The sequence below is a fragment of the Saimiri boliviensis genome, chromosome 9 (genome assembly GCF_048565385.1).
Source record: "Saimiri boliviensis isolate mSaiBol1 chromosome 9, mSaiBol1.pri, whole genome shotgun sequence".
Lineage (NCBI taxonomy): Eukaryota > Metazoa > Chordata > Mammalia > Primates > Cebidae > Saimiri > Saimiri boliviensis.
Genome location: NC_133457.1, coordinates 59,163,416 through 59,186,714, shown reverse-complemented (window position 1 = coordinate 59,186,714; position 23,299 = coordinate 59,163,416). Strand labels below are relative to the sequence as shown.

At 36.7% G+C, this 23,299-nt stretch overlaps 1 protein-coding gene across 50 annotated transcripts in view; it reads left to right on the top strand.

The window, feature by feature from the left end:
- The window catches only part of CLASP2 (cytoplasmic linker associated protein 2), a 245,851-nt gene that overhangs the window by 170,670 nt on the left and 51,882 nt on the right, over positions 1–23,299 (top strand). For all 50 annotated transcript variants that reach the window (XM_074405959.1, XM_039461832.2, XM_039461834.2 and 47 more), the window contains 5 exons: positions 6,873–7,016; positions 12,937–13,080; positions 14,145–14,251; positions 18,486–18,639; positions 21,563–21,791. In XM_074405959.1, coding sequence (XP_074262060.1) covers positions 6,873–7,016; positions 12,937–13,080; positions 14,145–14,251; positions 18,486–18,639; positions 21,563–21,791 — 778 coding nt within the window. The remainder of the gene's footprint in view (positions 1–6,872; positions 7,017–12,936; positions 13,081–14,144; positions 14,252–18,485; positions 18,640–21,562; positions 21,792–23,299) is intronic.

Below are 23,299 nucleotides of genomic sequence, written 5' to 3'. Positions count from 1 at the left end.
TTACTGCCCAGGATTGGTTTTTCCCTTACGTTTCTGAATGCAATTGTCCCTCAGAATCACAATTATGTTTCTTACCAGGGTTGACTTTGTTAAACCAAAAAGTGTCTGAGACAAGTCTCAATCAATTTAGAGGTTTAGTTTGCCAAGATCGAGGATGCATCCAGGAGGAATAGACACAAGTAGGATCTGTGACATGTGCTTTTTTTCCAGAGAGGGTTTTGAGGAGTTTAATATTTAAAAGAGAAAGAGCCAGCAGGAGGGGAAAGAGGAACAGTCAGTTATGTATGCATTCATTTCGTGCTCGATAAATAAGCATCTTACATAAGAGAAAGTGAACATAGAGTAGAGGAAGGAGTCAAATATGTATTTGTCTCTGGGTGAGTGGAGGGATGATTTCTTGTCTCATCTCTGTCTTTTACCTGTGAAGATAAACTGTTAATTTACATTTTCTGTGTGAGGGAGACCATCTGAAGAGATATGTAGCCTTCTATCTTGGAGCTGTCTATTTATGAACAAAGGGGAGGCAGTTTTTGGATGACTCAGTTCCCAAGCTTAGCTCTTCCCTTTGGCATAGGCCATTTTATTTTCCGTTCACAACTTACACTCAGTATAATGTTGTTTTCTTAGCACTTCTTGGGGAAAGAGGTTTTATCTTTTGCTTTTAAAAAGTGACCTGTTCTCACTCATAGGCAGGTGTTGAACAGTGAGAACACATGGACACAGGGAGGGGAGCATCACACACTGGAGTCTGTCACGGGGGAACTAGTTGGGGGAGGGACAATGAGGGGTGGGGAGTTGGGGAGGGATAACATGGGGAGAAATACCAGATACAGGTGATGGGGAGGAAGGCAGCAAACCACATTGCCATGTATGTACCTATGCAACAATCTTGCACGTTCTTCACATGTACCCAAAACCAAAAAGGCAATTAATATATATATATATATATATATATATATATATATATATACATATATTTTAAGTGACCTGCAGAAGAAGAATTGACTTGATATTATTGACATATTTTTGAACTCATTTTATGACCAAAGCATTGTGCTAGATATTTCTGGGAATATCAAGTCTATAATTTTATCATTAACTATAATATCTAATAAACTCTAAACAGTAATAAAAGTTATGATACAGGTATCTGTAGTGGTGTTCAAGTGCTACTAAAATATATGTAGAGTTAGCTCAGTGTGGTAATGCATGCCTATTATAGTCCTAGTTACTCAGGAGGTGAGGCAAGAGGATTGCATGCACCCAGGAGTTGAGGTTACAGTGAGCTCTGATCACACCACTGCACTCCAGCCTGGGAGCCTCTTTTTGTTAGAGATAGAGTGAGACTGTCTTAAAAAATAAAAATTAAAGAATAAGGAGGGAAAGGAGAGAGTGTAGGATGTAGGAGGGAGAGAGAAAGGGAAGAAAGGAGGATAGAAAATGTATATAGAGATGTTTCATGGACCAGTGCAAATGAAAGTCTAAACCAGCTTAAGAAATAAAAGTGAAGCTGGGTACAGTGCCTCACACCTGTAATCCTAGCAGCACTTTGGGAGGCTGAGGCAGGCAGATCAGGAGTTCGAGACCAGCCTAGCCAACATGGAGAAATCCCGTATCTACTGAAAATACAAAAATTAACCAGGTGTGGTGGCGGGCACCTGTAGTTCCAGCTACTCAGGAGGCTGAGGCAGGAGAATTGCTTGAACCCAGGAGGTGGAAGTTGCGGTGAGTCAAAATCATGCCACAGTACTCCAGTCTGGGAGACAGAGCGAGACTCAAAATCGTGCCACTGCAGTGAGTCAAAATCATGCCACTGCACTCCAGTTTGGGAGACAGAGTAAGACTTGGTCTCAAAACAAAACAAAACAAAACAAAACAAAACAAAACAAAACAAAACAAAAAACAAAGAAAAGCAAGGGGTTGATAGTTGAGTTTAGAAAGAATAAGTTGCTGGGGACTTGAAGAGAAAGACCGACAAAGCGAAAATTTGAAATGAGATATGCACAAATTAAAACTGGCTTTCCTATTGGAAAACATTGTACTGGAAACTGGAATCACAGATCATTTCTCTAAGATCCTAAGTTACTTCTAAATATGTTTTTAATGTAGATATATTAGCAAATCCATGAGGGAAAATAACTTTTCGGCTGGGCACAGTGGCTCACGCCTGTGATCTCCGCACTTTGGGAGGCTGAGGCAGGGGATCATCTGAGGTCAGGAGTTTCAGACCAGCCTGTCCAACTTGGTGAAACACTGTCTCTACTAAAAATACAAAAAATTAGCTGGGCATGGTGGTGGGCACCTGTAATTCCAACTGCTGGGGAGGCTGAGGTAGGAGAATTGCTTGAACCCAGGAGGTGGAGGTTGCAGTGAGCCGAGTCTGTGTCACTGCCCTCTAGCCTAGGCAACAGAGTGAGACTCCGTCTCACACAAAAAAGAAAATAACTTTTTAATTCTTAAATCAGTGTTTTAGAATAGCATGGAAAAGTTATATTGGAGCCATATCTTATGTCAAAAATAAAAGCAGCTTTCAAGTGGGTAACAGGGTTAAGTATAAAAAATTTAGCATATTATAGAAAACCACAAATAACTTGAGTATCAGATCTAAAAATTTTTTTATTGATCTTTCAGATAAATGATGAATGTTTATGTAAAATTTTACGTCTCTTTCAGAGTGTCATGTGATTACATGTCAAACGGAAGCAGTGGGGGGAATGCCAATACAAAGTGGTTTTAATTGAATTAATAATACTTTAAAGATAAATGTAATTTTTGCTGACCTCTTTTTTCTGGGTTTCACAAACAAGTTAAAGAATTTCACATCCCTAGCAGCTAGATTGTTTTTTCTTCTCTGAAAAAGAATTCATGTTTGCTGCATTAAAATTATAAACTGGGTACAACCTTGTAAAATATCCTAATAAATGTACATGTTCAAATGATTATATATGTATTGTGGTTATGTTGCTTGTTAGTATAGTAAACACATACATTCTGTGAAACTCTTTTAAAATTTTGCATGACAATAAATTGCCAAGCAACTGCACTAATTGAACCTCACATAGTATAAATGAATATATTCAGTTATTGATGATGGCAAATTATAAACAAAATACACTGATGTTCATTTTTTGATTTAACATAGTCACCTTCCAGCTATTCACACTGAGTGAGGATGGCATTGCTTCAAGAATTCAGAATATTGGCCGGGGAATGGTGGCTTATACCTGTAATCCCATCACTTTGGGAGGCCAAGGTGGACAGATTGCTGGAGCCCAGGAGTTCAAGACTAGCCTGGGAAACATGGCAAAACCCTGTCTCTACAAAAAAAAAGTTTTTAAAATTAGCTGGGTGTGGTGGTGCAAGCCTGTAATCATAGCTACTCAGGAAGCTGAGGTGGGAGGATCACTTGAGCTGGGATGTCGAGGCTACAGTGATCACAACACTGCACTCCAGCCTGCGTGACAGAGTGAGACCTTATCTCAAAAAAAAAAAAAAAAAAAATTTTTTTCCCGAACATTATGTGGTGTCACAATTTAGTTGTGCCTGGTACTTTAAAATTAACCATAAGTCTCTCTTCCTGTCTACTACGCATTTCTGATGGCTAATAGGTTAACTTTTGTTTTTTGCAATAGATTTATTTAAAATTATAAATATGTCTTTTAATTGACAAGTTAAAATTCTGTATATGCTTTGATATATGTATGCATTGTGGAATGGCTAAATCAAGTTATATAACATTTGTGTTACCTCATAGGTGTATCATGTATCTTTTGTGTGGGTGGTAAGAACACATAAAATTAACTCATCAGTTTTCATATAGACAATATATTGTTCTTAACTGTAGTCACCATGTTGTACAGAAGGTCTCTTTTCATTGTTGTTGTTTATTAAGAGAAACACTTTCTTAGCCCACATATTCATATTTCATAGTTCAGAAATACAAGTCAGTTGCAAACTTCTATCTAGGTCATTCAACCTGAAGAAATTCTTTATATTCCATAATTTGTTTGCACTGTGAAAGATACCAGCCTTCCCTCATCTCCTCAAAATCTTTCATGGAATTATAATTTCCATAGAAATCTTCATGTACCTTCTTTCTTGGTTTAGCTACAGCAAACTTATGAAGAGTTGCTACCCACAGGGATACAATGAATGCTCCTACAATATGAAATTGCAGACACTTGGCCATATGGCCACACATCCGGGATTTCATCATAGCACTGGGAGTCACGGTAGTTGCTGTCCTTGGTAGCTTCATCAGCTTCTACACCAACATCCTTCCTGGCTGATGGAGAAATCGAATCTCTTGAACTTATTCGTCCTGTCTAAATGAAATGTTGTGCCCTTTGACCAACAACTCTCCAGTCCCCTACCCTCTAGTAACCTCCATTTTACTTTCTGTTTCTGTAAATTTGACTTTTTCAGTATGCTGCATTTAAGTGAGATCATATAGTATTTGTCTTTCTATGTCTGGCTTATTTCACGTATTGTCCTCCAGGTTCACCCGAATTATCACAAATGACAGGATTTCTTCCTTTGTAAAGCTGAATAGTATTCCACTGTGTATATACACCACATTTTGTTTATCTTTCCAATCTTTGATAGACTGTTAGGTTTATTCTATATCTTGGTATTATGAGTAGTGCTGCAGTGAACATGGGAGTGCAGATGTCACTTCCACATTCTGATTTCATATCCTTTGGGTCTATACCCACTAGTGGAATGCTGGATCATTTGGCAGTTCTATTTTTAATTCTTTGAGGAACCTCCATATTATTTTCCATAATGGCAGCACTAATGTACATTTCCACCAGCAGTGTGGAAGAGTTTTGTTTTCTGCGTATCATCATCTACACTTACCTTTCATCTTTTTGATAACAGCCATTCTACCAGGTGTGAGGTGAGGTTTTAGTTTGCCTTTCCCTGAAGAATGCTGGTATTGATCATTTTTCCATATACCTGTTGGCCATTTCTTCTTTTGAGAAATGTCTATTCAGATCCTTTGCCCATTTTCTAAACAGTTTGTTTTCTTGCTATCGAGTCATGTGAGTTTCTTACATATTTTGGATATTAACCACTTATCAGCTGTATGGTTTGCAATACATTATTTTTTCTCGTTTCTAGTTGTCTCTTCACTCTGTTGATTGTATTGTTTGCTATGCAGAAGCTTTTTAGTTTGGTGTAATCTCATTTGTCTATTCTTGCTTTTGTTGCCTGTGTAAAGTTACAAATACTTGTTAAAATTCATTCATTAGGAAAGAAAAATGTAATTTGATCTCTCCTTTTTATTTTAACTGAAAGTAGGAAGGGAAAATCTATAACTGTCAGAACCTTATTTTAATATTTTACTTCCTGCTAATTTATTCAGTATGGCACTTCCCAGAGATGGTATTTGGCCTGAGTGACAAAAATGACATTAAAATCAATAGTAAGGGAAGAAAAAACATAGAAAAACATACTACTTTAAAATTTGACAATTTTTTCTCAAGTTTCAATCATACATTTAAACCTTCTTTACTCTATGTCAGCAAATTAGCATTTAATATATGTTTAGCATCCTTGCTGTATCCCAGGACTATGTGAAGTGCTGTTTCTTAAGTGCACAGGTACAACATGGTGACTATAATTAATAACAATGTATTGTATACTTGAAAATCGCTAATGGGGGATGTCATAGGGGGAGCTGAAGGTCAAAGTATACAAAGTGACAAATCTATAGTATGATTAAGTCTAGAGATCTAATGGACAACATGAAGACTGTAGTTCATAATATTGTGTTATATTTGGGGTTTTTGCTAGAAGAGTAGGTTTTAGGTGTTCTTGCTGCACGTACAGAGCAGGTAATTGAGATGATGGATTCATTGACTTGCTTGACTATAGGAAACATTTCACTGTGTATATGTGTATCAAAACATCATGTTACACACATTTATAAAAAGAATTTCCAGGAGAATAGATTTTAAGTGTTCTCACCACAAAAAAAAATTAAGTATATGAGGTAATGTATGTGTTAATTAGCTCAATTAAAGCCCTTCCACAAATATATATATTTCAAACATCTGCCTTCCATGCATGTTTGCATCAAGATTACTGGGAGAATATTGAGACCTTTAAACTGACACATAACGTTTCTATACACATAGGTATTGTCTTTTCTTCAGTGGTACTTGTATAACTCATTTTTGTGACAGTTCTTTTGGAAGGCAGTTCTGACAACCGATGGACTCATTAAGGAACCTCATCTCATTGTGAGACTCTGTGTTTGACCAAAAAAAAAAAAAACCTATATTGCCCACCTTGATTGCCACCTTGATTTGCCATACCTTATTTCCAAAATACTTTTGTTCATTTTCCCAAAAACGAAATTACACTGGGTTAATAAGACTAGCTCTCTGTGAGGCTAGCTGAGAGTCAGCCATAAGCTCTGAGGGCTGATTTAAGGAAATCTTTATAATCTTGTCAAGACAGTCTTCAGCAGTTGTTCAGACTTGGGGAATGAAACACCTGGGACCTCAAAGTTCTGATTCTGTGTGAAAAAAAATCAACAACACTGTCATATACATGTACCTCAGGTAGGTAGGTGATTGTATTTGTTGTTGTTGTTCTTGTTGTTGTTATTTGTTCATTTTCTATTTGTCAAAAAATAATCACCTGGCTGGGCATGGTGGCTCATGCCTGTAGTCCCAGCACTTTGGGAGGCTAAGGTGGGAGGATTGTTTGAAGCCAGGAGTTCAGGACCAATCTGGCCAACATAATGAGACCCTATCTGTATAGAAAAAATAATAAAAATAATCACAATTATTTTTGAAATATTCTCTAGGGTCTCACAGTCACCATCTTACTGTTCTTTCTCTTTGTGCCTTCCTCTGCAGGTGAAGGTTGCTATCCTTAAATACATAGAAACTCTGGCCAAACAGATGGATCCAGCAGATTTTATAAATTCTAGTGAAACTCGCTTAGCAGTATCTCGGGTCATCACTTGGACAACAGAACCCAAAAGTTCTGATGTTCGGAAGGTATGTTTTAATACAAGGTTGAGAAGATAAATTGGGAAAGCAAGTCAGTCATTATGGATTGACAGTGAACGAAGCTAATATTTTCAGGACCATAACAATTAGCAGTGAGTTATGCAGAACTTTTTAAAAAATATTTTAAGTTGTTTTAAATTGTATCCAATTAATATAAACATAATTTTCAAACTTAGAATCAAAAATACCTACCCTTACAACAATCCTCCCTCTAATTTTATAACCATTCAAAATATTCCAAATCATTCCCCCTGCATTTACCTATACTTTTCAAATAAGAGCTTATACTATTGTTTGATTTATCCATTTTTAGACATTTTTTTAAATCTATTGATAAATATTGACATTTGGTATATCCATCTATCTTGGTAAGTGAGGACTTAGCTTTCTCAAACTTTCTGTATCCTTTCTAAGGTATTTACAAAATACTTATGACTCAATTACTAGTTATTAGTAGAAAAGATTTACATTTGACTGTGCAGGTATTCACTTCTATACCAAGTGATTTGCGACTGCTTGCTTTCTTATAGATACATTATTTGTCCTGGAGTTGATAATTTCCCTTCCTTTTTCATTTGCCTAATTTTTTTTCTAAGTTTAGTATTTTCAGCATCTCTGCTACACGTGTATGGCTGTTATTTTCCATATGCTCAAAAACATAGATTATTATTTTATTTTCTAGAGAGCTCCTTCCTGGACACTGTTCTTTTCTCCAGTTTTGACATTTTTCTCCTCGGGCCTGCTGTACACACATCTGCCTGCAATTTCTATTGAGTGTCTTCCTGAGACTTATCTTTATCCCTGTTTACATCTTGTTTTGTTTTTTTTTGTTTGTTTGTTTTTTCTGAGACAGAGTCTCCTTATTTAACCCAGGCTGCAGTGCAGAGGCATGATCTTGGCTCACTGCAACCTCCGCCTTCTGATTCAAGTGATTCTCATGGCTTAGCCTCCCTGGTAGCTGGGATTACTGATGTGCACCACCACGCTTGGCTAAGTTTTGTATTTTTAAGAGAGACATGATTTCATTGTTGTCCAGGCTGGTCTTGAACTCCTGTTCTCAAGTGATCTGCCCACCTGGGCCTCCCAAAGTGTGGAATTACAGACATGAGCCACTGCACCTGGCCTATTTCTTGCATCTTATATCTACTTCTATTTACTTTCTTTTCTGGCGAATCATTTCCATCAACATTTGCTGCAAAAGGAATACACATAGGCTGGACACAGTGGCTCACGCCTATAATCTCAACACTGGCAGGCTGAGGCAGACGGATTGCCTGAGCCCAGGAGTTTGAGACCAGTCTGGGCAACATGGTGAAACCCTGGCTCTACTGAAAATATAAAAAGTTGGGTGCAGTGGCATGCACCTGTAGCCCTAGCTTCCTGGGAGTCTAAGGTGGGAGGATTGCTTGAGCCCAGGATGTCGAGGATGCAGTGAGACAAGGTTGTCACTCCAGCCTGTATGACAGAGTGAGACCCTATCTCAAAAAAAAAAATAAATAAAGAGTACACAGAACAATACATTTTTGTGATCTTTATTTTCAGTGATGAGCACTACACCCAACAGCAGAATATATATTCTTCTCAAGTACACAGGGAACATTCTGCATGTTAGGCCATGAGATAAACCTCAATAGATTAAAATGATAGAACTAATACACAGTATGTTCTCTGACCACAATAGAGTGAAATTAGAGTCAATAACAGAAAGAAATTTGGAAAACCCACAAACAACTCACTCTTAAGTAATCAGTGAGCCAAAGAGGAAATCAAAAGAGAAATAAGAAAATACACTGAGAAATACGTTGAGATTAATGAAAGTGAAGACCAAAATGTATGGGATAAAGCTAAAGCAGTGACGCCGGGCGCGGTGGCTCAAGCCTGTAATCCCAGCACTTTGGGAGGCTGAGGCGGGTGGATCACGAGGTCAAGAGATCGAGACCATCCTGGTCAACATGGTGAAACCCCGTCTCTACTAAAGATGCAAAAAATTAGCTGGGCATGGTGGCACGTGCCTGTAATCCTAGCTACTCAGGAGGCTGAGGCGGGAGAATTGCCTGAACCCAGGAGACGGAGGTTGCGGTGAGCCGAGATCGCGCCACTGCACTCCAGCCTGGGTAACAAGAGCGAAACTCCGTCTCAAAAAAAAAAAAAAAAAAAAAGCTAAAGCAGTGCTTCAAGGAAAATTTATAGCTGTTAAGCCTACAGTAAAAAAGAGGAAAGCTCTCAAATCAGTCATTCAATTGACCACCATAAGACACTGCAAAAAGAAAAGCAAACTAAACCTGAAGACAGCAGAAGGAAGGATATATAATCAAGATTAAAGCAAAAGTTAATGAAATAAAGACTGGGAAAACCAGTGAAACCAAAAGCTAGTTCTTTAGAAAGATCAACAAAATTGACAAACCTTTAGCTAAATGTATCAGGTTAAAAAGAGAGAAATTCAAATTACTAGAATCACAAATGTGGCTGGGTGTGGTGGCTCACGCCTGTAATCCCAACACTTGGGAGGCCAAGGTGAGAGGATCACTTGAGGCTGGGAGTCTGAGACCAGCCTGGGCAATATGACAAGACCTCATCTATGCAAAAAAAAAAAAAAAAAATTCAAATTAGGTGAGTATGGTAGTGTATGCCTGTAGTCCTAGTCACTCAAGAGAGTGAAGCAGGAAGATCACTTAAGCCAAGGAGTTCAAGGGTGCAGTGAGCTATGATTGTGCTGCCGCACTCCAGCCTGGATGATAGTTAGACTCCCAACTCAAAAGAAAAAAAGAAATGAAAAGAAACCTAAATCATTATCCTAGTAGGAAATCAACGAGAAAATGTCTCAAGCTAATAATGAAGAAATAATTGTGTAAGTCTGTCAATCCTATCATTAAAAACAAGCATTACAAAAGGGAACTCTGGAGAGCTGAAAACGGGAATTAAGATTTATAAAACGTTTCCTAAAACTTTTTAAAAATCTGCATGTGTGTATTTGATTTAAAGACTTAAAAATTATTTTAACATAACTACTGAGCTTATAAAAAAGGATTACAGAGAAATACTATTCATAATTATATGCCAGTAAATGAGGTAACTTAGATGAAATGGACAATTCCTAGAAAGATACAAACTACCAAAACTGACTCAAGAAGAAATAAACAGTATAAATAGAAATACAACAGGAAGTTGATTTAGTAATCAAAAACTATGCACAAACCAGGCACAGTGGTTCACACCTGTAATCCTAGCACTTTGGGAGGCTAAGGCAGGTAGATTGCCTGAGCCCATGAGAAACCAGCCTGGGTAACATGGTGAAACCCTGTTTATACAAAAATGAGTATGGTGGCACACGTCTGTAGTCCATGCTACTTAAGGGGCTGAGGTAGGAAGATCACTTTGAGTCCTGGAAGTTGAGTTTGCAGTGAACTGTGATCATGCTACTGTACTCCAGCCTGAGTGACAGAGCAACACCCCATCTCAAAAAAATAAATACATAAAATAAAACTGCACAAAGAAAAGCCCAGGCTCAGATGGCGTCATTGGCGGTAAATCTCATCAAGCATTAATATCAGTTCTTCACACATTCTTCCAAACAAACAGAAGAGGAAAGAACACTTCCCAGTTTATTCTGTGAAGTCAGTTTTATCCTGATACCAAAACTAGACAGAGATATCAGACATCAAAAAGAACACCACAGACCAGCATCTCTTTATGAATATGGATGCCTTAATCCTCAACAAAATGCTGGCCAGCCAAATTTAGCAACGTATATAAAAGAATTATATACCATGACTATATTAGTTCTTTTTTATGCTGCTGGTAAAGACATACCTGAGATTGGGCAATTTGCAAAGAAAGGTTTAATTGGTCTTACAGTTTCATGTGGCTCAGGAAGCCTCACAATCATGGCAGAAGGTAAGGAGGAGCAAGTCACGTCTTACATAGATGGCAGCAGGCAAAGAGAGAGAGAATGAGCCAAGTAAAACAGGTTTCCCTTTATTAAACCATCAGATCTCATGAGACTTACTCACTACCACAAGAACAATGTGGCGAAACCACCCCTATGATTCATTTATCTCCCATGGGTCCCTCCAACACTTGGGAATTATGGGAGTATAATTCAAAATGAGACTTGGGTGGGGACACAGAGCCAAGCCATATCAATGACCAATTGGGATATTTCCCAGGAATGCAAGGTTAAATTAACATCCAAAAATGTTAATATAATACACTATATCAGTAGTAAAAATACAAAAAAACACATAATTATCTCAATAGACACAGGAAAATAAAACATTTAAAACAGGAATATTCATGACCTCGGATTTGGCAGTGGATTGTTAGATATGGTATCAGAAGCATAGGCAAAAATGGAAAAACAGCTAAGCTGGAGCTCATCAAAATTTAAATTTTGCAATATTCCAAGAACAAGAATACTGATGTGACTGTGGAAATCATTGGCACATTTTTAAATCACGGAGTAATTATGTTTTTAAAGATTATGCTGTCTGATGTGACAAAAATGGACTAGTGTAAGGGAGGAGAAAGAGGAAAAGGTAAAGCTGATATTGAAAGGAACCTAAGTAGTCATCTGTTTTAGGAAATCACTAGAAAATGTCTCAAGCTGATAAATGAAGAAATTAACATAGAAATAGACAAATAGGTCAATGGAACATGAAGGAAGGTCCAGAGACACTTAGGTTTATATAGGAAATTAGAGGTGTCACTTCACGAGGAAAGGATCATTGGTACATGGTTTGGGAGCAATTGAGATGTCTGTCCCTATGGGAGAAATAAAGCTGAATCTTTAAACCAAAGTAAACTAGATGAACTAAAGTATATATTCTAGTACTCTTTTTTGAGACTGAGCCTTACTCTGTTGCCCAGGCTGGAGTGCAGTGGCACAATCTCTGCTCACTGCAACTTCTGCCTCCCAGGTTGTAGAAATCCTCTGGCCTCAGCCTCCCAAGTAGCTGGGATTACAAGCACACACCACCACACCCAGCTAATTTTTGTATTTTTAGTAGAGACAGGATTTCACCATGTTGGCCAAGCTGGTCTTGAACTCTTGACCTCAAGTGATTCGCCTGCCTCAGCCTCCCAAGGTGCTTTATACAAGTGTGAGCCACCATGCCTGGCCTGTTACAGAAGTAATCCCATAGTTTTGTCTTCAGTAGTATGTAATAGATATTTCTCAATTTCTACATTGAGAGCTGTGCCGTCTTCCAAGATTGTGTTGCATAGTATTCCGTTGTTCCAGTATAACATAATTTATTCCCCTAGTGTTGTATATTCAGATGTATTTTTCATAGAGTGGGTTCAGCAAGGTCCAAAATGAAGTGTGCAGATTTGGATACTATGTCATGTGATTATAAATGATTTGAGTTTCTCTCTTCCTTAATTCTCTATAAAATTTGAATTTCAAAATAATACAGTTGATTACTTCATAAGCAGAAAATAATTGTGTAACTTTTCTTACCTGATCTGAGTAAGCTTTATGTTGTTCCCATTTCCACAGAACAAACTTACTTTAACTTCAAATTGTAGACTTGTTAGGTTAACTGCTTTTGAGAAGATTAAATATCGCTTTTCCTTGTAATTGCTTACTAGGAAAACTAAAGTACTGTACTAGTATGTAACAGAGTAACCCTGGAAACTGTCATGGTTAGCTTTTGCCATTGTCTGTTAGGTTATAGTTATTATGCTTTTCATATTCCTTTCTTACCTTCAAAAAAAATGGTAGGTCAGTTTTTTTTGTTTTTTTTTATCTTTCCAACAAAGCAGTTTGAAAGCAAGTAAGAGTCTCTTCCTTTGCCCTGGAAAAGATGCTCAAGCTTTGTGCTATTGAACAGGAATGTGGGGTAGAAAATGGTCTCATCTGAGTAACAAAAATATATTCATCTACTTCTTGTATGCCTTTGTTTTTTAGGCAGCGCAGTCAGTGCTGATATCATTATTTGAACTCAATACCCCAGAGTTTACAATGTTATTAGGAGCTTTACCAAAAACTTTTCAGGATGGTGCTACCAAGCTTCTTCATAATCACCTTCGGAACACTGGCAATGGAACCCAGGTAATTCTTACTTATTTTCTTGGCTATTCTATAATGTGATGGTTGATTTAACAGTAATTGCTTTCTTTTATACAACATAAACTTGATCCTTACTATATAATTTTTGCATCTTTATTTGGCATTTTCTGAGCAGAATTAAATACTGTCTTGGAAAGAATAGCGTCCCTATGTCTGTCCTGTTTATATTATATTATAATTTGTATAGATTAGGATGGTGGTAAACAGTGGCTAGGGCATGAACAAGAAAAGCAAAATATGAACAAAATATAGATGAGAGCACCAGCTGGAAGCCGTTACAATCAGGACATGCTCTTTAGTTGAACCAATTCTTATTTGAGGACTAATTGGGATGACTCAAGAAATAAGTTCTGAGTAAATGAAACCTAAATGAAATGATATATGTATATATATGTGTGTTTGTATATACATGTATGTATTTTTTACTGGTATGAAATAATTTACATAATATGCCTAAATAATTGAACTAAAGAATTTAAAAGAGACATTTGATAGCAAACAAAGGAGATACACTGATTGCAGGCTTAAGGTAAAGTCTGAGGAGGGTTAAAAGTAATCCTAAAACAATTTCTTGTGAACCAGAGTCAGTCATCTTTTGAAAAGGAGTAAGGATTATGTCATTATATTTTAAAGATAGACATATTAATAATATGATCAGATTTAACTCCGTTGGTGTAAAGCAAAGTCAAGGAGGAATAAAATTTGAGTATTAGTAATGGTTAGAAGAAGGAAATTAGCTCAGAACAGAAAGCTAATTTAAAATTACTAGTTTAGAATATCATTGAGTCCTTGAGGGAAAGGATGTTGATAATCTTTGAGAACAGGAAGTAGGCGAGAACAGAAAAAGACTAAAGAGTTATATAACTAAGTAGGAAGAAATTTTTTCCCTTGGAAACCAGACATAAGTACATGAATATTTAAAATATTGACCTGGAAATATGGCCTTTAAGTGTGGTTCAACCTATTGTTTGTGTGGCTTCCTTAAGAATTTTTTTAAGTGAACTTACTTGTAATAATGTTAATATTTCTTTGACGCCCTTCTTCAGAGTTCCATGGGGAGTCCTTTGACAAGACCAACACCACGATCACCAGCTAACTGGTCCAGTCCTCTTACTTCTCCTACCAATACATCACAGAATACTTTATCTCCAAGGTAATAAAAGGATGATTTTTCATGATGGTTTGTGTTTGTAAAATCCTATTCTTTTTTTTTTTTTTTTTTTTTTTTTGAGACAGAGTCTCACTCTGTCGCTCAGGCTGGAGTGCAGTGGTGTGATCTCAGCCCACTGCATCCTCTGTTTCCTGGGTTCAAGCAATTCTTCTGCCTCAGTCTCCCAAGTAGCTGGGATTACAGGCACACGCCAGCACACCTGGCTGATTTTTTGTATTTTTGAGAGAGACGGAATTTTACCATGTTTGCCAGGCCGGTCTCAAATTCCTGACCCAGGTGATCCGCCTGCCTCAGCCTCCCAAAGTGCTGGGATTACAGACAGGCATGAGGAACCACGCCTAGCTATAAATTCCCATTCTTAAAAAGCACGCATTAATATAATTTCAGTCAATTCCCCCTTGTCTTGAAAGGTCTTAGAAAAGTAGAAACTTAGCAAATTAAAAAAATTTTAAGTTTATTTGAAAATTAACTATTTAAATGATAATACATAGGATATGGAATTTTTTTAATAAGTGGAAAGAAAACCTGACAACTTTTAAAAATAAATTACTGCTTATTATATTAAATGGCATAATTATATTTCTCAGAAATGCTACATAAATCCAGTAAATGGTAAATTATGTCTTTCAATTACATTATACTACTCAGTATAAATGGTGATAAGGTCAATTATAATGATGAATTTGAAAAATTAAGTTTACAGACAAAACATAAAAATATATAACAAATAAGGAAAGGTTAAATATAGAGTGAATATATGACATTTATTATATATGTAAATATAAATTCATTATATATATTATATATCATGAATTACATATATAACTATATTTAATGGATTACATATGTAACATGTCATATATTCATTATATATTTAACCCTTCCCTATCTGTTATTTTTATGTTTTATCTGTAAGCTTAATGTTTTCATTATACATGTAATGAATTATATCTAGATATATATCATTATATATGTAATTAATATATAAATCATATATCTATATAAATATATAAATTATAGATATTTATATAAAAATTAAGTAGATATAATCCATTATATATTATATAGGTATAATTCATTACATATATAATATCTGTGTAATTCATTGTGTGTATAATAAAATGTGTCATATTCATTATATTTATATATGAATTATATGTATAAACATATACATAATAAATAGTGAATATATACCTCTGAGGAAAAAATATGACCTAGAGATTGGGCCTTAATACAAAATAAAAGATGTGTATAATTTTCACACACTTGTGTGATTCGAGCATGAGCTGAATTTTAAATGACATTCTTGACTCCTTAGTAGACTAAAATTGTACTTTCTTTTCCTGACCTTTTGAAAAATTGTTTGCATAGAAGTTCAGCATTACTGATCAATAGGGAAACGCAAATCAACACCACAAAGAGATACCATTTCACACCAGTCAGAATGGTTATCATTTAAAAGTCAAAAAATAACATATGCTGGCAAGGTTGTGGAGAAGAAGGGATACTTTTACACTATTGTTGGGAGTGTAAATTAGTTGATCTATTGTAGAAGATGGTGTAGCAATTCCTCAAAGACCTAGAGACAGAAATATCATTTGAGCCAGCAATCCCACTACTAGGTATATACCCAAAGGAATATAAATCATTCTGTTGTAAAGACACATGCACATGTATGTTCACTGTAGCACTATTCATAATAGCAAAGACATGGAATCAATCTAAATGCCCGTCAGTGATAGACTGGTTAAAGAAAGTTTGGTACGTATACACCATGGAATACTAAGCAACCATAAAAAAAAAAAATAAGATCATGTCTTTTGCAGAGACATGGACAGAGCTGGAGACCATTATCCTTAGCAAACTAACACAAGAACAAAAAATACTGTGTGTTCTCATTTACAAGTAGGAGCTAAATGATGAAAACACATGAACACATAAAGGGGAACAACACACCCTGGGGCCTACCAGAGTGCAGAGGGTAGGAGGAGGGAGAGAATCCGGAAAAATAACAGACACTAGGCCTAATATTTGGGTGATAAAACAATCTGTACGACAAATCTCCATGAAACACGTTTACCTATATAACAAATCTGTACATTCTGAACAAATACCCCTGAACTTAAAAGATTTTTTTTAAAAGGAGTTGGGCTGGGTGTGATGGCTCACACCTGTAATCTCAGCTCTTTGCTAGGCTGAGGCGTGCAGGTCACTTGAGGTCAGGAATTCAAGACCAGCCTGATTAACATGGCAAAACCTCATCTCTACTAAGGATACAAAAATAGCCGGGCATGGTGGCACATGTTCATAGTTTCAGCTACTCAGGAGGCTGAGGCAGGAGAATCACTTGAACCCAGGAGGTGGAGGTTGCAGTGAGCCAATATCATGCCACCGCACTCCAGCCTAAGTCAGTCACAGAACAAGACTCAGTCTCAAAAAAAAAAGAGTTTGGTATTTATATTTAATAGCTTGACTTTTGTCATTAGCCATATACTATAGTATGCTTCATCAAGTTATTCATTAAAATTATTGGATAATACATCAACATCTAAGAAAGAAAAATAAATTGCAAACATTTTCTAGCCTATTTTTTCCATTCTACATATATGATAAATTTGGTAGCTAAATTTCAGCTTCAGTTGAACTTTAGCATTTGATTATAGAGTTCATGTTAATAACATTTATGGATCAGGCACAATGGCTTACACTTGAAATCCCAGCACTTTAGGAGGCCAATGCAGGAGGATCACTTGAGGCCAGGAGTTTGGTACAAACCTGGGCAACATATAGAGACGCCATTGCTACAAAAGAATTTTTAAAAATCGGCCAAGCATGATGGTATATGTTTGTAGTCCTATATAGTCCTAGCAGCTTGATAGACTGAGGCAGGAGGATTGCTTAAGCCTGGGAGTTTCAAGGCTGCAGTAAGCTATGATCGTACTACTGCACTCCATTCTGGGCAGCAGCAATACCCTGTCCCTTAAAAAAAATAAATAAATTGGCCAGGCATGGTGGCTCACACTTGTAATCCCAGCACTCTGGGAGGCCAAGGTGGGCAGATCACTTGAGGTCAGGAGTTCGAGACCAGCCTGCCACAAACATGGTGAAACCCCATCTCTACTAAAAATACAAAAAATTAGCTGGACATGGTGGCAGGAGCCTTTACCTGGGAGGCTGAGGCAGGAGAATCACTTGAGCCTGGGAGACAGGTTGCAGTGAGCTGAGATTATACCACACTGCACTCCAGCCTGGGCAACCAGACTGAAATTCTGTCTAAAAAAAAAATTATGTTCAATGTTAAAAATCCTCTCCCTTCTTACAAATTTGTTTTAAAATACATTTCTCTCTTCTTCAAGCAGTACTGTTACTGGGAGTTAATCACAGAGATTGGCAAACTTTCTGTAAAGGCTCAGGTGGTAAATATTTTAGGCCTTTTGAGTCATGGTCTTTGAGTCTGTACTCAACTCTGCTATTGTATGAAAACAACCATCAACAATAGAAATAAAAAATAATCATAGACAATACCTAAATAAATAGGTATGACTATGTTAAAGTTTTATTTATAGACACTGAAATTTACATTTTATCTAATTTTCATGTATATAAATTCATTATATTTATGAATATATGTATAAACATATATATAGTAAGTAAATAGTGAATATATACCTCTGAGGAAAAAATATGACTGAGAGATTGGTCCTTAATACAAAATAAAAGATGTGTATAATTTTCACACACTTGTGTGATTCAAGCATGAGCTGAATTTCAAATGACATTCTTGACTCCTTAGTAGACTGAAATTTTAATTTCCTTTTCCTGGCCTTTTGAAAAATTGTAGAAAATTAGATAAAATTTAAATTTCAGTGTTTATGAATAAAATTTAAAACCATTTAAAAATGTAAGAAACATTCTTGGCTTGCAAGCCATCCATAGTTTGCTGACCTGTGGTTAATCAGAACATTTTGAAGGTGGAAACACAAACCAGTTATTAAGGTCTGTGCATTCTAGAGTAACCATAAGGTGTCCTTGGTGGAAGGACAAAGGGACATGCACTTTAACTATATAAAGCTGCTATTTTTTGTTTTGCTAATTATGCTCTGGAGAATATACATTCTCTAATTTTGTCTTTGTAGATATCTTTATATACTTTCCTCAAATGTGTTTGTATTTTAAAACTACACCTAAATGAAAATTACTATCGTCTTTTTCATAGTGCATTTGATTATGACACAGAAAATATGAACTCTGAAGATATTTATAGCTCTCTTAGAGGTGTTACTGAAGCAATCCAGAACTTCAGCTTCCGTAGCCAAGAAGATATGAATGAGCCATTGAAAAGGGATTCTAAAAAAGATGATGGTGATTCAGTGAGTATTTTAATATCCTTACTTTGTAGACTATTTCATAGTTCATTAAGAATTTTTTAAATTAAAAGTTGCTTTCTGTCATTTTTGAATATACTTATTTGGAGATCAGTCACTCTACAAGTATTTACTGAGTATCTACCACATAGCAGGCGCTGTTTGAGGCATTAAATTTATATGACAGAGTCACTGCCTTCAAATTCCTTTTAGAATTTTGTATAGGGATGAATATAGAGTTTTAAGATAGAATGTGCTTTGGAGGAAAGTGAGTCTATTTTAGATTTTGTGGTCTAAGAAGACCTCTCTCCCAAGGTAGCATTTGCATTGAAACCTAAATAAAGCCACATAAAATCCAGAGGAGAATTCCGTGAAAAAATTAGCAAATCTTAAGTCATTTAGATGGGAACAAGCTTTGTGCAATTGAGGACTAGGAAGAAAACCAGTGTAGTTGGAGCATTATGAGAGGAAAAGGGGAAGTGGAACATGGGCCAGATCACAGTGAGTCTTGTAAGAATACCTAAGGAGTTGAGAATTTCTTTTTCTCGTTAGGTGTAGTGATAGTAATTTGCATCATCAGTTTATGTGACTCCAGATAAGAATGTGTTTTATATTGTTTTTTTAGTTAATGTGCCAAATGTTTTAATTTTTTTAACATGCAAGTAACTGACTCTCAAAGTATTTTTAAGATCACAAGACATTACACTGAAGTAAGAATGTTGTAACCTACAAATTCTTATATATTTAATATTATTGACATATTTGAATATTGTTTAGTTTATTGCTCCTGCTATTATACACAGAGTTGTTTTTTACTTTGCTGCTTCTTAGACTTTTCTCTAACAGTTTAGACTTTTCTCTAACAGCTTAGACTTTTCACAAAAGAAGACATCTCACCAGTTCCTGTGGAATTCATTGTTTCTTAGTGCTTGTAAATTTGCAGAACATTGTAGTACTTCAGCACATCTCTAAAGGGCTCCTTCCTCTGCCTTCCTGCCATCTTTCCTGCTGTTGTTTTTCTCACAGTGCCTATCTGGCAGAGCTAAATTGTGGTGGGCCTAGTAAACTGGCTGTCAAAACCCAGCTTACCACTGATATTTAAGCTTCCCTACCCTTAAAGGCTGCATGCATGTGGTAGCAATAACAGATTAGTAAGAATCACTGCTTCATTGAGACTCAGTTTTGTTTTGTTTTGTTTTGTTTTGTTTTGTTTTGTTTTGTTTCAGACACAGCATGGTACAGGGTAGGGAACTCAAATTGTGAATTTTGACAGAGTGAGTTCAAATCCCAGTTCCAGGTAGTTATTAGCTAATGAGGTTATCACCTTTAAGCTTTGATGTCTTCATTAAGAAAATAGGAATATCACTGCTTACCTTAAAAGTTCTTGTGAGTGTAGTAAATCAAATGACTCTTTTCAGCTCAGACCTCTTTTCCTGAGTTCCACATTCACATTCAGCTGCCTGTTTGAATTCCGGGTCTTCTCCCCTAAAGCTGATCTTCCCTATCTTAGTTGATGGCAACACTAGTTGCCTAGCCAAAAACCATGGACAAGAGTTGTTGTTGAGTCCTCTCTTTTTCTCATCCTCCATACCAAATCTGTCAGGAAATCTGTTGGCTCACCCTGTAGAATATCCAAAATTCAGCCTATTCTCACCACTGCCTTTCTGGTTCGAACCATCATCTTCAATTCTCTCACCTGAATTATTAAAATTTGGCCTCCTTGATTATGCCCTTGACCTCCTGCTATTCTCACTCTCACTCAACTCTATAGGAGGTCCTTGTCTCAGCGTCAAAACCAGAGTCTACACAATAGGCTTTTTTTCTGTTACCTCTCTGGCCTGATCTCCTACTAGTTTCCTCCTTGTTCACTCTGCTTCTGCCACACTGGCCTCCTTGCTGTTCCTTGAACTTACTAGGCATGTTCCTTCCTCAGGATCTATGTATTGGCTGTTTTCTCTACCTGAAACATTCTACCTCCAGATAGCCCCTTGGTTAATTCCCTTACTTCCTTCAAGTGTTTACTCAAATGGCTTCACAGTGAACCCTACTCACCCTGTTTAATGTGTGAACTCCATCCTCCCACTTCAGCATTTATGATTCCTTCTTCTAACATGCCATATACTTTATTCATTTATTAAGTTTTTTTTATTGTCTGTCCCTCCATTAAATATAAACTCCATTGGGGTAGACATCTTTCTCTTTTTTGCTCACTAATGTATTTCCCAGTGCCATGAACAATGCCAGGCATATAATAGGTGCATAATAAATATTTTAAGAATATGTATAAGGTGCCTAGCAAATGGCTTGCCCAGTGGCAGGTGGTGATGCTGATACTCATGGCTGTAATTACTTTGATACCAGTATTTGTATCAGTATATATATTCATATTTTGGTGAGTTCAGTAATATGTGCAAATTCTTTTGTCATTCTTCCAAAAGTTATGGAGGCCTTTTAAGCCTTTCTTTTCTTTTTTCCTTAAAGCAAGGCTTTTTAAATGTGATTTTATTATGCTTTGTTGACATACTATCGTATGATATACCATTACCTTATTAATGGAATCTGGCAGTTTGTAGTGCTGTGTTGCTTATGAAAGTTCTTTTGTATCTTTAACTGACATGGAGAAGCTGCTGGTAATCACACTGTATATATTGTCTGATCAAGGCATTGGCAAGGGAACTCATAATTATTAGAGGCAATATTCTTTTACAGTTCTTATTTGCCTTCACAGCTGTAGTTTAAGCTTTGACATCTGGAATATGTTTTAACTCATAATGTTGATTGCTGTTACTTAAATTTTTTAGCTGGTTATTGTTATCTTTTTAAGATTGTCTTTTAAGCAGTAGAGAAATATCTTTTTAGAATGTTAAATAGATATAAATAGATGCTTAAAATGAGTTAACTTGCTATGCCTTCCCCTTCCCATTGATAGATATGTGGTGGTCCTGGGATGTCTGACCCAAGAGCGGGAGGTGATGCTACTGACTCAAGCCAAACAGCTCTTGATAATAAAGCTTCATTGCTCCATTCGATGCCTACTCACTCCTCTCCACGCTCTCGAGACTATAATCCATATAACTACTCAGATAGCATCAGTCCCTTCAACAAGTCTGCCCTCAAGGAAGCCATGTTTGATGATGATGCTGACCAGTTTCCTGACGGTATGTTCTGGGTCACTCTGCTACTGTCTGTTTTGGAGAACCTGGTAATCAATGAAGTAAAAGAAATGCATATGTTCTTTTATTGTAACTCCCAAAAAGTAAGGATTTTTAGAATAAGAATGTTTTCTCCCATCTTCTAGGAACTCATCTCTAGTTGTTTGGTTGTTTTCTTCCTCTGAATGAGAAACAGGGTAGTCATCTTGATGATCATGCTGAAAATCAAGAAAACCTTAGTTACCTCCCAGAAATAACTAAAACCAGTTGTAGCTTATAAATGTACTTCATCTCTAGAAACAATTTATTTGGTCATTTATATTAATAAAATACATTTCAAGAACAAAATATGAAGAAAGTTACCATAAGGATTTGGATTTGGGTGAAATGGGCTTAGTTCTAAGCTCTAACACATACTGAGCTGCATAGCCTGGCAAGATGGTTAACTTTCCCAAATCTCAGTTATCACCACCAAAAGAGGATGATGACGATTATACTACCTGTCCTAATCCCAGTGTAGAGTAAGATGCAGGTAAGTTGGCCGGGGGCAGTGGCTCACGCCTGTAATGCCAGCACTTTGGGAGGCCGAGGCGGTGGATCACGAGGTCAAGAGAACGAGACTATCCTGGTCAACATTGTGAAACCCCGTCTCTACTAAAAATACAAAAATTAGCTGGGCATGGTGGCTCATGCCTGTAGTCCCAGCTACTAGGGAGGCTGAGGCAGGAGAATTGCCTGAACCCAGGAGGCGGAGGTTGCGGTGAGCCAAGATCGCGCCATTGCACTCCAGCCTGGGTAACAAGAGCAAAACCCCGTCTCAAAAAAAAAAAAACAAAACACAAAACACTACAAATGTTTTAATGTTTTGTTTAAGAGACTGGTATCACTCTGTCACCCAGTCTGGAGTGCAGTTGCTCAATCATAGCTCACTACAGCCTTGTCCCCCTAGGCCCAAGCAATCCTGCCACTTGAGCCTCCTGAGTAGCTGTGACTACAGACCACCATACTCAGCTAATTTTACTTTATTTAATAAATTTTCTATAGAGATGTTGCCTCCCTATGTTGCCTAGGCTAGTTTCAAACTCCTGACCACAAGTGATCCTCCCACCTCAGCCTCTCAAAGTGCTGGAATTATAGGTATGAGCCACTGGGCCCGACCTAGTTATTTTTAATAGTAAGAAAATGTACATTTTGTTTTCTTAGTTAATTAATGAATATTTTTGTGTTTTTAAGATTCTAGTACTATATAGTAATATGTAACCATACATAAATAAACTTGAAAGCCTTTCTCTCAACACTATCCCATGATGTTGTATTCAGGTTTTTCTTTGTTCTCATAATGTTGCTGTCAATGAGCATATTTCTGTGTGAACCTTTATGCCCATAAATAATTCTTTTTGTGCGTGTCAAGAATCTTAAGAACAATCGATGGTCATTCACAGTGGCTCATGCCTGTAATTCTAGCACTTGAGAGGCCAGAGTGAGACCCTGTCTCAAAAAAAAAAAAACCACAT